The 15,202-nt window shown below is 42.0% G+C and overlaps 1 protein-coding gene across 7 annotated transcripts in view; it reads right to left on the reverse strand.

The window, feature by feature from the left end:
* Positions 1 to 8,439: 8,439 nt before the first annotated feature.
* The window catches only part of KCTD1 (potassium channel tetramerization domain containing 1), a 99,473-nt gene continuing 92,710 nt past the window's right edge, over positions 8,440 to 15,202 (reverse strand). For all 7 annotated transcript variants that reach the window (XM_083869335.1, XM_083869336.1, XM_083869333.1 and 4 more), the window contains 3 exons: positions 13,820 to 13,964; positions 11,483 to 11,788; positions 8,440 to 8,681 (listed from right to left, as the gene is read on the reverse strand). In XM_083869335.1, coding sequence (XP_083725461.1) covers positions 8,523 to 8,681; positions 11,483 to 11,788; positions 13,820 to 13,964 — 610 coding nt within the window. In that variant the 3' untranslated portion in view covers positions 8,440 to 8,522. The remainder of the gene's footprint in view (positions 8,682 to 11,482; positions 11,789 to 13,819; positions 13,965 to 15,202) is intronic.

A 15,202-nucleotide genomic window follows, 5' to 3' on the forward strand; every position in this document is an offset into this window, starting at 1 on the left:
ATGTTGGCATGAGATACAGCTGCACTCTTCACAGAATTTCTGTGAGTAATACTTTAAATAAAGTTCATTACATTAAGCCCACCACTTGCACCCAATAGCTTTTAAGTCCCATTAGGACAGAATCTCCATTCTGCTCCCTACTGAAAAAAATGTAAAATATTTCTCTTGAATGAAAAGAAAGAGAGGACAGAATTAAAACTCCAGATAATATGACAATGGCACCAAGTAAAGAGGTAGGGCCACATTTCACACCCTGAGGAACCTTTCACATCTCAGTCAGTCCAGTCTTCTTCGAAATGACAGAAAACATAGAATGACTGAGGTTGGAAGGGGCCTCTAGAGATCATCTTGTTCACTCCCACCTGGCACAAGCAGGGCCACCTTGAGCCCATTTCCCAGGACTGTGTCCAGGTGCCTTTTGATCTCCAGGGCACCCAGAAGATTTGCCTGATGGTGGAACAGGGAGCTGGGCACCCAGAACCCCTCATTGCCAGCAGCACTTCTCCCAGCCGCAACAGTGAGTACAGGCACTGCCCTGGGCTGCACCCCCTCTTGCTGCTGGTGCAAGGTGATTTTTTGAGTGATTTATCATCACTGGTGCTGCTCTTGCAGCTCTCACTCATGCAGCAAGCCCCATGAGCTGGGGAGCACACCATCACAAAGGCTCTGTGGTCACCAATGCCTATCACAGCACCTGCTGTGTAGAGGATCAGCTGAGGCTGGAGCAGAGCAGGCTGCTGAGACAAAAATAAAGCCAATCCAAACACTGAGAACAAGTAAATGCCCTAATTTTTAAAGACATGCATCAAAAGGGGTGGTTCATCTATATTGCAGCTGTTATCAGGCAAATAAGAAAAGCAAGGAATAAAAAAAACAACCAAAGATGTGGCTAAATCTCTCAAGTTGAAAAAAAAAATGTATTTTTAAAATGAAGGCATATTAGTTTAAAAAAACCCCAAAACCCCAAAGATAAAGAGTAACATTTGCTACAAATGTGTAGGAACATCCTGGTCCTCATCACACTATGGGCCCATATCATGTCTTTGATGGAAAGGATTAGAAAAAGACCCATAGCATATACAACAGGGAACAGGGAAGCAGCATTTCCTAAACACTTTCAAAATATACACTTTTTTTATCCTAGCAAAACAAACTATATGCTGTTCTGATTGATTTATTATCGCAGCATTGCCCTTCGGGCTCAGTGGATATAGTAACATTAAGCAGGTAAAGACTTAGAAATAATTTAAAATAGGGTTTACAGCAGCTGCAGATCTGACTGAATTCTGCTGTGGGATGGTGAAAAAGAGAGAAATGCTCTATTAAATTTAGAGAAAAAGACAGTTGTGTTTAAGTGTGTTAATGAGAAGAGGCTGAGACTCACTGTGGCCATGAATTCTCTGCCAAGCTGGCAATGAACATCATGGTACAACTGGTCTGGTCTGACAGAGAAGATCCTTCCTCAGAGCCTGACATTCCTTCCCTCTCCAAAGAGCAATGGAGGATTTTTTCCCTTTCACCAAGGAGCAGATCAATCAGGAATGAACTTAAATGCATGAAACACGTTAAACCCACCAAGTTACATGCACTGTATTTGGTTTTCCTTAAACATGGTTTCTTTGTACTTCCTTGCTAGCCTTCAAAGTGTGCCAAGTACTCTGCTCATGCAATATCTGGTTTCAGGCAAACCAGCATGGCAGTTTGCCTGAGCTGAGAAAATATGCTTGAAGTCGGCATTCACAGGCAGCTTCAACATCCTAAGGAAAATGCTTTGTTTTTGTAGCCTGAAAGTATGTCACAAACATGAATAGAATTATACACTCACTCTCCCTCACCCTCAATCCTCTTCACCTGAGGAAAAAATTATACACTTCCAATTACAGGGCCAGTTAAAATCAATACAAAGGTGGGAGAAAACAGATCATTTTTCTTATGGAAGTAACTGTTTTCATTAATTTTTCATTAGTCCTGCTTTTGTTGTGCTATCCATCACTGAAGAAGCTGGTATGCAGTAGATTACATTTAGGTTATCTTACATGCTTCCAGGATTTAGTAGATATTGCCTGATAAAGCTGCGAGCTTTATGGCTTTAACTTACATCTATCAATAATGCATCAGAAGAGAATTTTTCTGCAGAACAGCTGTCCCTGAGCCAAGCAGCTTTCTTCTGGAATAGCTGCACTGGTTACAGTGGAGATGATAGCACAGCTTTTAAACTCCTCATCTAAAGGCTACAACTGTGAGAAAGATGAGCAGATGCTTAAGGAGGAAGATAATCCGTGAAGGTTTGAGCCCTAGTTTCCTGCTGTTGTCATTTTTATTGTGGAGCATTTGAAGCTGGGAGCCAGATGTGCTTTGCCTCATCTCAACAACCACACCTGAAAAAAATTCCTGCCATCCTGGCATGTAGCAGGATTTTGTTGTAACCACTGTACGAACAAACAGAACTCTTTCACAAACTGCACTGGAGTGCACCCTTCTCCCATTTTAATGCCTGAGTTCTGTGTTAAGGAATATAAACATAAACAGAAAATTATAGTCCCTACTGAAGAGCTGAGACAGAGAAAGGAAATGAAATAGACTATCAGTGGACTTCACTTAAAATATGTAAGGTAAAGGAAATTTTATTTCATTTAATTTTTTTCTCTCACTTTGAAAGGAATTAGAAAAAAATCTGAAGATGTGTCAAGCCTAACAGGGTTGTAATGAACATTTTAAGTTCATTCAGACATCCAAGCAATGCCTTCTATGTGCTTCTAACTCTCAGCTTAAAATAATAAATGTGTCACAGTTCCTCCTTGATTTCCACCTCTTTCTGTAATGCAAGAGGGCTTGTGGAAAAGGACAGCTAAGGGGGACACCAGATGTGCAGTCTGACACCCAAGTGGGTGACAGTCGAGCTTCTGCAGCCTCCCCAGCTGCAAGGAGAGTTTATTGCTGCCTTCTTCCCTTAGAAGTGGAGAGATGCTTAATTGAAGGTCTTTACAATGCTTTGAAGAGACCCAGCACTGCATTAGGGCCAAAGTTGTTACCCTTGAGCTGTCCAGGCACAGCCCCCAGCAGAAGAAAAACAAGCCTCCTGCATTGGAGAAAGCAAGGGAAAGAAATGCACAGCTGCTTTTGGTTTTAATGTAAGCCACCCAGAACTGAAATATTTATTCAGAAGCAGCAGGGATTAGTGGAATCATGGCTCCAGCTCTTCAGAACAAACATCCATGCTTTGCTTGTTTTCCTTTTGTTTTTGCAATTTCTTGGCGGTTAATCAAATGAAGTATCAAACATCCACTGGTGAGCCTTATTGAGCCCTTTGGTGTGACCTGAAGTCAGAATGAATGCAGTACATGGGTTTAGGGGACTTCACCATATGCAGTTTTTCTTTTAAGTCAATGTCACCCTGTCTTTTAGACTGCATCCTAATAGTAAGGAGGCAAGGCCAGCCATCCCATGCTTCACATTTTCCTCAGGAAAATTAATAACAACACTGACAAGCTACATAACAGAAGGCACAAGACCATTTAGGGTTGTAGATGAGATAATTTATCAGTCTAAACTCCAGAACACAGAGACAAATCTCCCTCTCTCCATCTTTCCTCAGCCCAGCAAGCCAGAGCTGTGCTCTGAGGACCCCAGGACAGGGATCAGTGGGCTCGGCTAGGGCATCAGCATTCCATGCTCCCCAAGAAGCACAAATCCAGCCTGCTCATACCTGTGACAGCCTCTCCAGAGAGGACAACTCATTTATATAGGGCTTTAATGAGACTGAGGGAGAAGACTCTCATCAACCTATGCTGCTTCCTCTGACTTGCAGTGGAAATTACTGTATTTTTAGAAGCAACAGAGATGACATACTATTGCTGTGGATGCAACAACATTGACAGCCCGTGACCACACTGCACCCCTTCAGCTTCTGACTGGGGTGTGAGGCAAGTTCACCACGAGTATGGAGGGCAGAAGATGGGATCTAGCCCATAATCTCTGACATCATTTGAAAAATATTACACTCCTATTATTTTAGGGGCACAGGACTCCTATCAGGTACCTGGTCAAAAAATACGAGAAAAAAACCAAACCAAACCAACAACAAAAGATATTTGAGGACAAGTGGGCTTTTCTCCATTTGTCAGAGGACATTTCCATTTCTGGAGCTCTTACTTGTGCAAATAGATGTTTCAGCAGGCTAGCACTAGGGTTTCCCCACAGCATCGATGTTAACATCCTGGTTACCAGCTAGCAGATCTAGCTCAGCTTACAAGAGGATGAACTTGTCTACTATGTGCCTGCCTTTTTTTTATTTTTTAAGAGGAGTTAGGGCTATGATTTTAGCAGTTTCAGTCTCAAATAGAGGATCCCATATGCTACGTCAGTTTTGGGGTCTTCAAAAAAACAGATCAATGGGGTAGCAGCCAAAGCCAACATTAGGACCTGGTGCAACATATTGATTTTTGGTGGTGGCAATCCCTCCAGACCCTCAAGAAATAATAAGCCACTCAAACTGAAGTCTGAGAAAAGCAACTGGTCTACAGGCCCTAAGGATGTCTTGGTTTCATTTCCACTGTAAATAAACCTCAGGCAGCTTGAATGCCAACATACAAATACCAGTTGTCCGTAGAAATAATTCATAATATAGAATTCCACAGTGAAGAAATGACAGATGGAAATAAATGTTTTTATTTCTCTGAAAAACTGACCATTGGTCAATAAAAATGCTTTTCTCACTCCCCAAAATCCAATCCTTCCCCCCCACCCCAAGTAATAATATGGAAACATTAAAGAAAAATTCACTTGACAAGTCATTTGGGTGGCAGTAAAAACCCTGTAATTAGTATAGAAATCAATTTTAAAGCTTGCTGCAAAAAATTATGCTTATGAACAAAATGTTTGACTTCAAATTGAATTCAGTGCCTGTTCAGCATAAAGGAAAATAATTGAATGGGTGGCTCAACTTTCATGTTTTCAAAGTTTACTAAGTTTTCCCCATTGGTTTTCGTTATGCATTTTAGCAGGCATCATAAAACAATGCATCAACTCAACTTGCTTGTGCCAGTCAAGCACTGAGGTGATCAGCTTCCTTCTGTAGACGCCTGGCAATGGAGAAAAAAAAACATTCATTGGGCCAGACTGTCTAGCTAGTACATACCTAAAGACAGAATAAATTAGCAGCACCTGTTTACCAGTACTGCTTCTGCAAAGAGAGATTGATCCAGTGACAAAGCAGGACTTCACTTTCTCCAGCACAGAGTAAATTAGCTCAGTCTTCAATGAGACACTCAGTTTTAAGGTTCATCCAAGCATGCCAGGATCCATACTTATATTATGCAGCTGTTTGGTACATTAAGGAGGTGACAGGGGAAGAACTAAACCCTGGGTCAATGGTTATTGCAGAAATCCAGCATTCGCATTACCCAAAGAAAAGGTGAGGACCAAACTCCTCTGTGTCTCACTGTGGGAAGGGGAGCTGGTGCCATCTGCAATCTCTGCACATCTGCAGGAGTCCTCCTGGCAGCTGCTTAACCAACTTGCTGAAGTACAACGTTGGCAGCTACTACTCACTGCAGCTCTGCCTCATTATTAAATACAGCACCACTGATGGCATAAAATAAAATCAACACTTTCTAATAAAAAATCAGATAAATTTAGATGTCAAAATTACTAACCTCCATAGATAAGCTGACAATGATCTGGTCCTTCTTGGTTCCTCCACTCCTCCCACTTTCCTGCAGAAATTGCTTATTTGTTGATCAGTTTTTCTAATGAACATTTTTAAAACACATGGTTATAAGCCTCAATTGCAAACAGGACTAATGTCCTTTGCTCTCTAAAAATCTACAGCCAGTTTATTCCTGCATACATTTTTCATCAGCCATCACTTTGAATATTAATGACCTCTTACTCTATGACCTCATTGTAACTGCAGAGACATTTACATTCAGGGTCTCAGAGTGATTTTTGACTCCATCAACACAAGCAGGCTTGGTGAGAGGGTGACAAGCCAGTTGAGGATTTGGGAGGAGCACAGTGGTATCTTCAAGGTCATTGACTTGGACAGGTAAACACTGAGCACACAAAACCACCAGCAGAGGCAAAGCTCCATCCTTTCACACCCTGCCTGTGCAGAGGCTGCAGGCAGTGTGGGCCCTGCCAGCACTCGGGGGACACTTCTGGGGCTGCTGATACTCCTGGTCAGGCACCAAGGAGCAGGAAAACAAGCTGCACCACTCCAGCTCCAGCCTGCTCTCGAGCATAAGCCCATATGCACAGATGGGGGCCAGCAGGGCAGGTCTCCATGTGGGAATACCTTTGGGCTGAACAAAGGGTGTAAACACATCCCTGAGGACACTGTGGAGGCCCCAGAAAGTGCAGCTCCACGAGGATGCACGGGAGAATTTGTGCAGGAGTCTCTGAAGAATCACATCACCTTGTGCTGGCACCCATGTACTCTCAAACCCACGGGAACTGGCATCTTTTTGGACATCACAAATTTCATCATTTCCAATGGTTTGAAGATCTGTTAAAAATATTTATTTCCCTGGGTTTTAGCTTTCCAACTTCTAGGCAGACTAACAACCAAATTGTGGGCAGTAAGAGCAAGCATTTGTTTATTTTGTAAGAGGATTCCTTGCTGCTAATTGAAAACAAGCATTTTCAATGAGGCAGCTGTTCCAGTACTGTGAATAGACAGATCAACATTACATTGAAGATCTAATAACCCGCTAATAAACCTTAATTTTTAGAGCCCTCTCCCTCACCCATTTTCACATTTCAGTAATTCCAAACCACTGATATGTGGTGCCAGTTATTTAAAGATGTCCTCTGACATCTTTTAATAAAAACCAGAAAAAATGTAATTTGTGTTTTTTTAGTTAACAGACTATATTAAAAACCTTGTTACATGTATCTAACAGTTTCTTCTTTTCTTTTCTTAAATAAATAGCAAAGTGTCACCAAAATAAATGGAACGCCAGCACCATTGTGTTGATAGAAATTTCCATACTAGGATGAACACACAGTCATATTCTGTAACAGTGCATAAAAAGAGACTTTGGAGGAAAGGTGGTGGTTGCTGGTGCATCAACCCATGAGCAGTGTGTGCAGTGGCATTGGGATGTGGTGCCTCTGCAAAGTCTCACAGGCCTGGAGCTGGTGCCTGCAGAGGTGGCCTCAGTGAACTCTGCACGAGAGCAGCTCGCAGGACATCTAACGCAGGACGTGGATTTACTGCCTACTGCCAAGGGTAACACAAGGGGCTGGCCGTGTCACTCTCTAGGCAGAACAACAATGGCTTGAAAGGAGGGAAAAGAGCAACCTGAAAAGCAAACAGGCTGACTAACACTCAGCAAGGCAAGGGCTTGGAGAGTCAAAGCTGCCAACTCCTTAATCAAGAGGGAATGATCCAAGGATTCACTGTTACACTGAAGGTTACAGAACCAGGTGTCACTTTTCGATGGGTTTCCCTGGGCTGAGCTGGTGTTATTTTCAGCTTCTCTTCCAGCTGGGACAAAGCTTAAAAGGGACAGCACTGAAAGAACAGCAGACATGTACACCACACCAGAAGATCCCTCAACAGCCTCTGCTGCCTTCAACTCACTCCACCCTGTGCAGGCAGCACTGCCTGCCCACTGCCTTGCCCCTCTACACGCTGGAGTGCAGTGCAAACCCACCTCTCTGCTTCTGTTGGCTTAAACCAGACCCTTGTTATTTTAAACAGGAGTTTATTGTATTTAATACATTATAAAATTTGAAAAAATTGTAGGAAAGCAGCAGATTCAAACCAGAGCATCTCTACCAAATATTAATTATTCTGGCCCCCTTTGAAAAACACAAAACAAAACAACGAAAAAACTCATTCAAAAGAAAAGTTAACCTTTCACATCTGTGAGGGCAGACAAAAAGTGTGCGACTTCTGTACAAACTACGTTTAAAATTTCAGCTTTCCAATGCAATGGATGGTCATCTCCTGAACACCTGCCCATCCACCTCTAAAAAAGACAGACATAAACCTCCATATGCAAATAAAGTTGAGTCAAGGTGTGTACACATTAAAAAGTGGATGGCTGTTTGGCAATGAAAATGGGTGAAGAGTAGTCTATGAATCCCCCCCTGGCAATGGCTTGTACACCGTTAAGTGGGCCCAGGAAGGGCCTAGGACACTTAATGGCCATCACAGCACCAACCTCATCTACCACATTTTGTAATTGCATTTCCTACCCTTTGACATATACATACATATATATATGTACAGACATACATATACATACATATTTTTATGTGTGTGTGTGTGTGTTTTCTTTTATACCTTGGGGTGATTATTATTATCACTACTATTCCAAGTGTTCCCATATGAATTCAGGTGTGGTCTCTATATTTGATATAAATGTGTCTTTTATTCAATTTTATTTCCAGGACTTGTTTGGAGTCCAAACTGCACATGAAATGTCCCCATTTATTTTTTTTTCTCTTTGTTTTACTTCTTTTTTTTTTTTTTTTTTTTTTTTTTTTCTTTTGCATAAAGAAACATGTCCATTTTAGTCCAGAGGCTCTTGCTTTATTCGAATGACAGAGGGTGCACGAGATGTCCTTCTGAGTTCTCGTCTCAGTACGTATTCACTGAATTGGGAAGAGTCCACCCCACCTCCACATGAGCCAACAATCTCAAACCCTCTTTGCTGTAACCTCTCAAGTACCTGCAAAAAAGAGGAAACAAACACCAATATATAAGTAAATAAATAGACTGTTTGCCATCTAGAGATAGTAACTGCTGTTTTCAAATGGATTCAGCTAGGGAAAAAAAAGTGGTTACACAGCTTAATTGTACTTGATTGATTTCTGCTGACTATGGCCACTGAGCAGTAAAAAAGAAAAAATGAAGAAAAATTTATTTTATTGTTTTAGTGCTGCCAACAAATCCAGTCTTCTGGCCACAGAAACATTCTCTGCTTCACGGAATTTACAACACAAAAGGGCAAATACCTGATTGCACAGCATATATGCAAACACCTCAATGAAATGGTGACAGTGTAGATAACATAGTCATAATTTCAGAAAAGCTACCATGGTATTTACTAGAGACATAAAAACCAACTCTTTGATACTTTTATCATCATCTTCACCTCTTCTGTGCTTCCTTTGAAGGAGACTTCCTGGCGTTTACCAGGGTCAGCCTGACAGCCACCAGGCCCAAGGAAGAGCCTGATGCTCGTGGACCCCAGAAGATGTGGCACCCTCTATTCAGCATGACCAGATCTCACAAGGGTTGTGCTGGAATCAGGTGCCTGCCATGGCTTTCCCAGCTGTTTCACCAGTTGTCAGACTGGCTTGCATGCATGCTGGGAAAACACTGGCAAACAGAACAGCAGAAGGCTGCAAACGACTAGGGCAGGGGAAGAAGCAAGCTGAGGTTTAAAAATGCTTCAAAGAAGCCACGTTTTTACATAAAATGCTTCAGGTTGGCAAATGTCTTTCCAAAGTATTTGATCATGGCTAAATGCACAGCAGTCATATCTAAAAGGAAGGTGTAGGAAAAGAGACTTGGAAACAGTGATTGAAACACACATGATCTTTGGCTTTTAACAACATATGTCAAAATCCCCTGCCCAAATGTGTCAGTGCAAGCCACTGAAAAACAGAACAGGAGAACTGGGGTCCTGAGAAAAAATGTGGTGGAAGCAACTCTGGAAACTAGCTCAGCCCTGGACCATCCATTTGGTCTGTACATCACTCTTCAGGTCTATTGGTAGTCCTTGTCCTGTCTCCCATTTTTATTAGTACTGGGAGATGCTTACATCCTCCTGTTATCAATGTGGGATCATTACCTCTCTTGAAGCCTGTACATATTTTGCCACTCTGACTCAGGTTTTTCACATCAGTAAATATGCTTTGTAATTCTAATTTTTCCAACAGAAATGTAAGCATCAGAGTAAGTGGCAAAGTGCTGAAGGATACAACTGCCTTGATAACTATCATATGATGTAGCTAAGCAGCCAGCCTTGAAACTCCCTTTTCAGTTGTAATCTGACATCTAAGGCTGTCCTAAATTTGCATTAATCTCTGTGACAGAACAATTTTGATGTTTCAGCATGAAAATCAAGGCCAGTAAGAGACAACTGTCCAAGCATAACATGGGTTGATAGGTCTAGATAGGTCTATTTAGAACCCTATGTTAAGTGCTGGTGCAGTGCTTGGCCAGCATTCACAGTGTGCCCCACTGCTCAGTTTCCTTCATCTGGAGAAAAAGAGGCTCAGGAGTGACCTTCTACAACTACCTGAAAGAAGGCTGTAGCAAGGTGGGTGTCAGGCTCTTCCAACAAGAAACCAGCAACAGGTCAAGAGGAAATGGCCTCAAGATGCACCAGGGGACATTCAGGTTGGGTTGGACATCAGAAAGAATTTCTTCACTATGAGGGTGATTAAGCATTGCAATGGAGTACCCAGGGCAGTGGTGGAGTCACTGTCCCTGGAAATATTCAAGAAATGACTGGATGTGGCACTTAGTGCTGTGGTTTAGTTGATGTGGTGGTGTTTGATCAAAGGCTGAACTTGTTGATCTTGGAGATCTTTTCCAACCTTAATGATTATGTGATTCTCTACCTGGACAGTGGGACCAGGCAGATGAAAGGATGCCAAGCTCAGCTTGCAAGCCTGTTCTGTACAAGAATTCACTCATGAGCCTGCAGGATTTAGGAGGTGTGTTTAAACCGAACAGCATTGATTGTGCTATTGATGATTCCCAATGGGAAGTGCTGGCTACACAGGATATGCTAACTAGGTGCAGGCACGTGTCTGAGGTTGGTTACTTTTAACCAACAAAGGATAACACTAACACCAAAATTGATTATAATTATTCCAGGAATTACCTGCATTTGTCTCCCAGATATTTTGTTATCCATTTCATAACATCTACTGATTTTAGACATTGCTACATTGCACCATAGAATACTTTGGGTTGAAAGGGACCTTTAAAGATCACCTAGTTCGACCCTTCTGCAAAGAACAGGGACATCTTTAACTAAATCAGGCTGCTCAGAGCCCTGTCCAGCCTGACCCTTGAATATTTCCATGGATGGGGCGTCCACCAGCTCTCTGGGCAACCTGTTCCAGTGTTTCACCATCCTCACTGAAAAAAATTTCCTCCTCTTATCTAGTAAAAATCTACCCTATTTTAGTTTACATCATTATCCCTTGTCCTATCAATGGCAACAGGCATCTACTGTGCTATAAAAAATCAGGAAAAAACACTGAAAGTGAAAGTGAAGGGTATTCCCTATGACCACAGAAAACTCTAACACTATTGTGATTTGTTTGCAAAGAGATTTGGTGATACATGAATTAAATGGAGAAAGAGAACTCAACACACAGAAGTAAATAATTTGCTTAAAGCCTCCAGTTGATTCTGCTCCCCAAAACACTCCAGTGACATGGAGCAGGGTCAGCCCACTGGTACCTGGCCAGCAGCTCCCTTTCTAAACACATGCATGTGACTTCCTACCTGAACTGAGTTGAGGTGACAGTATCCGTTCAGCGGAAATCGGATGACGTGTGTGGAGTCGTGGTTCCAGCCGGCATTGACAGAGTTACACATCACATCCCCGATCTCTGGGAACACCTCCTCTATCAATGACTTGTCTCCACTCAGTGTGATCCTCTCGCCAAGATCTGGGGCAACTCGCACCACCAGGCACTCGCAAGACTTGGAGAAGCGGCCACTCTCCCGGTCCTGTTTCCACCGTTCCATTTCTCCCAGCATGGGCTGAAGCTGGAAGTATTTTGCTTCTTCATATAACAAGCTGTAGTCCTGAAAGACACATACATTACTGTGCACAGTTAGGAGAGGCATTGCTAACGTGGTGCTTAAGGTATATGGTTATTGAGGCCGATGCTGCTCTAGGTCTGGAGCCCTTCAGAAAGAGCTCCTAATGACTGTGTAAGAAGGTGTAATAAAGTAACAGCACAAGCAAAAAATAACCATCAGCCACTTGAAACACAATGAGTACAGCAGCACTTTCAAGAGTAGGGAAAGGCTGTGCCTGGTCGACTCCCTTCTGCAAAAAAAAAAAATCTCACTTTTTCCCATATTTCATCCCCACAGTGATGTCATATAATAATGATCTCATTGAACAGATGGAACAGAATTCAATCAGGATTCAGAAAATTCATCACTAGGATCCACTGTGTCTTACAGCAATACTAGCAGGCATTGTAATAGGTATAAGAATGTAAATGAGGGAGCCTGCAATGGTTGTTAGTGTAAAATGATTCAGATATTTGCATAATGTTTGCACATATTAGTGCATTTTAAAAATTAAGTATTTTTTAATACTTCCCTATTTTGCCACTAGTATTGTTTACTACATCATCTCAAATGCCAGAGCAGAGGGAACGCATTTCCAGGCATAGCCACTGCAGAAGTAATTTAGAACTGATGATGTGGAGTCTGCCTACTGCCATTTTTTAAACTTAAAAAACATTTAGAAAAAATCTTGTTTTTCTAGGTGTAAGAGCATAAAACCATTTGGAAAATATTTATACAGTGAAAAGAGATACATGAGAATTAGGGAAGAGAATGAAACAGAATGACAAGAGAAGCCTGCTAACAGTCAGTATGGTCCTGAATTTGAACTAGAAACCAAATACTTGATGAGGACACCTAAACCATGGCAAAAATACTGCTTACATTTATTGTGTAACAAAAAAGTAATGTTATCTATGTATTTGTAAGAAACGAGGAACACTGTTTATTTTAATCACTATTTTTTTGTACACCTTAAAGCATAACTGGGGAGGACAGCCCTTTGAACATCACAGTTGGGTGAACTTGCCAGGAGTTACATTTTTAATTTCAGCACAGCTACAGTATATTTATGTGTTTAAAAGGCTCTACATATGTAATTGCTTAATATTGCATGAAAGGTGCCTTTTCCTTTTTCTATATTTCTGATTACCTGCAGGAGAAGTGCCGAGAGCAGCACAAAGCCATGCTAGGGCTTCAAAAGAAGGAAATGATGCTTATCTGCTAGCTCCAAACTCCCACATTATTCAGGGAGACCTACCCTCGTCACATATAGGAGCAGCAAGGATGTGTCTACAGCAGATGATTCAAAGGTTGCTGAAATACATACTCATACCTACTAGCAGATAAACATCACATGGATCCTGAAGCTCTGCCTCTGTAGGCTTTGTCTGACAGTGAACTACCACTAAGTCATTTTTTTACTAAAAACTAAAAAAAAAAAAGCAGGTTCTTTATTAAAGGTTAAATAATAAACATAGAACTATTCATTCCTGACTTCTCTAAAACTCCAAAATTAAACTTGCAGTATGCATTCAAGAGTCTGAGAGAGAAAAGATTCTATGACTTAATGCCCAAATATTACCATGTGTGCAGTTTATTTTGTCAATATTGTGATTCACACACCACTTTCTGAATATCAGTGTGGGAGTGGAAACCGGAGTTGCTGCAATCACTGGGGAAGCATAAAAATGGATGAGAGGACAAGTAATCAGCAAAGCTCATGAGCAGTCAGCTGCAGATTGTAACATCACTTCTGTTTCCATGAGTATGGTACAATATTTAATTTCCCTAGGTCAAATCTGGCAACGTTGCTGTATTACCACTATAGCCAGGAGGGGAAAGGTTAATATTGATGCCACTCTAGGAAAGGAAGATATCACTTTGGCAACCCCACTCTTACTTTTGCCATGTACCTAAAATCAAACATTGTACCCTGCAAATTCTGTTCCGTATCCAGGGCTCTGTTTTGACTACACACCAGATATTTGCTTTACCAAGGTACATGTAAAACACCCAAGTCCCTTGAAATCTCACCTTGAAATCATCAGGAATGAGGAGTTTTGATGTCCTTAAGAAATTCAAGATATATCTGAACATCTGCCCATCTCTGTCGATGAAATAATGCTGCTTGAGACTGTCGAGGACAATGGGCTCCGTGCCATCGAAAAGCCGGCCAATTCTGGAGAGGAAACAGGAGACAAGGAGCAGAGTAAGACCAAGCTCAGCTCAAGAGCTGTTCAAATGGCCCAGTGCTACAAAATCCTCTCATGCAAACTTCACTGAAGCAGCTCTGTGGCTTTGTTTCATTAGAAAAGGGCTGGTTTCTAACCACTGTATAAGCCACATGTTTTCCAGCATGGCCTCATTAAGCTCCAAGCAGCACAGCTGGGGAGGTGGAAGGGAAGAAACCAGGCCAGCAGCTTCTCCCACCCACCTCACTGTATCTGTATCTCATAAGATGACAACCCCTCAATTATTTTGGACTTTTGATAGTCCCCTTCAGCACAGCCCATCCCCTCTGGATGCTCCAGTGCCCTGGACTGACTCTGCTTTCCAGAGCATTCCATAGGGAAGTTGATTTAGTTTGGAAACTACCTGGGGAGTAGTTTGGTTTGGTTCTTTGCTTGGTTTTCACTTGTTTTTTAAACCCAGGTCACTTTCTGGATACCATTTACTGCAACCAACACTAGGGCAGGCACAGCTGAGGAGAGGGGCAGAACATTGTGGTAATATAAAGATGGGATACAGAGTTGATAACATTTCAATGTGAGGTAATGCTTTAATGTAAAAGTTAAGTGCATGTGGCAGGTGTCAATCAGAACACTCTAATGATACAGAAAAATGTCTCAGCTTTTAGACACCACCCACTGACCACCAGAACCATGCAGACACCCAGAGAACCTCTGCCAGGCAACAGGTCTTGCAACATTTCTGGATGTAGGTCTCCCAAACCAGCTTGAGTTAGAGCAATATGAAGGGCTGAAAATGCCAAACAAAACCCTCAGAGTAACACCAAATAAATGTTTTGTTTCTGCACTGGGGATTTGCAAAACACTCCTGAGTCACTGGTGGTTTCCCAACGAAATGAGCAGGAGTGACTGGCAGGTCTGATTTTATGAGCCTGTTCATATATCTGTATGTGCAATGTGGAAGTACTTTTGGACAACAAACAGTCACGGCACATTATTTTTATTTTGTTTTAAAAGCAGTGATAACCAATGAACCCTCACCACCAGCAATTAAAAAAAAAAAAAAAAAAAAAAAAAAAAAGCCACCATATTCAGAGGTGATCAGCCCTCCTGGCTGCACAAAGCACCGCAGGCTGAGAGATGCCCCAGCTGGCCAGCAGAAGGGGATGTCAAGAAAGTGTTCAAGAGGTGAAAGACAGAAGTGGCTCCCAAAGAGAGGGAAGCAGCA

This window comes from Zosterops lateralis, assembly GCF_965231275.1.
Source record: "Zosterops lateralis genome assembly, chromosome: 1".
In the NCBI taxonomy this organism is placed as follows: domain Eukaryota; kingdom Metazoa; phylum Chordata; class Aves; order Passeriformes; family Zosteropidae; genus Zosterops; species Zosterops lateralis.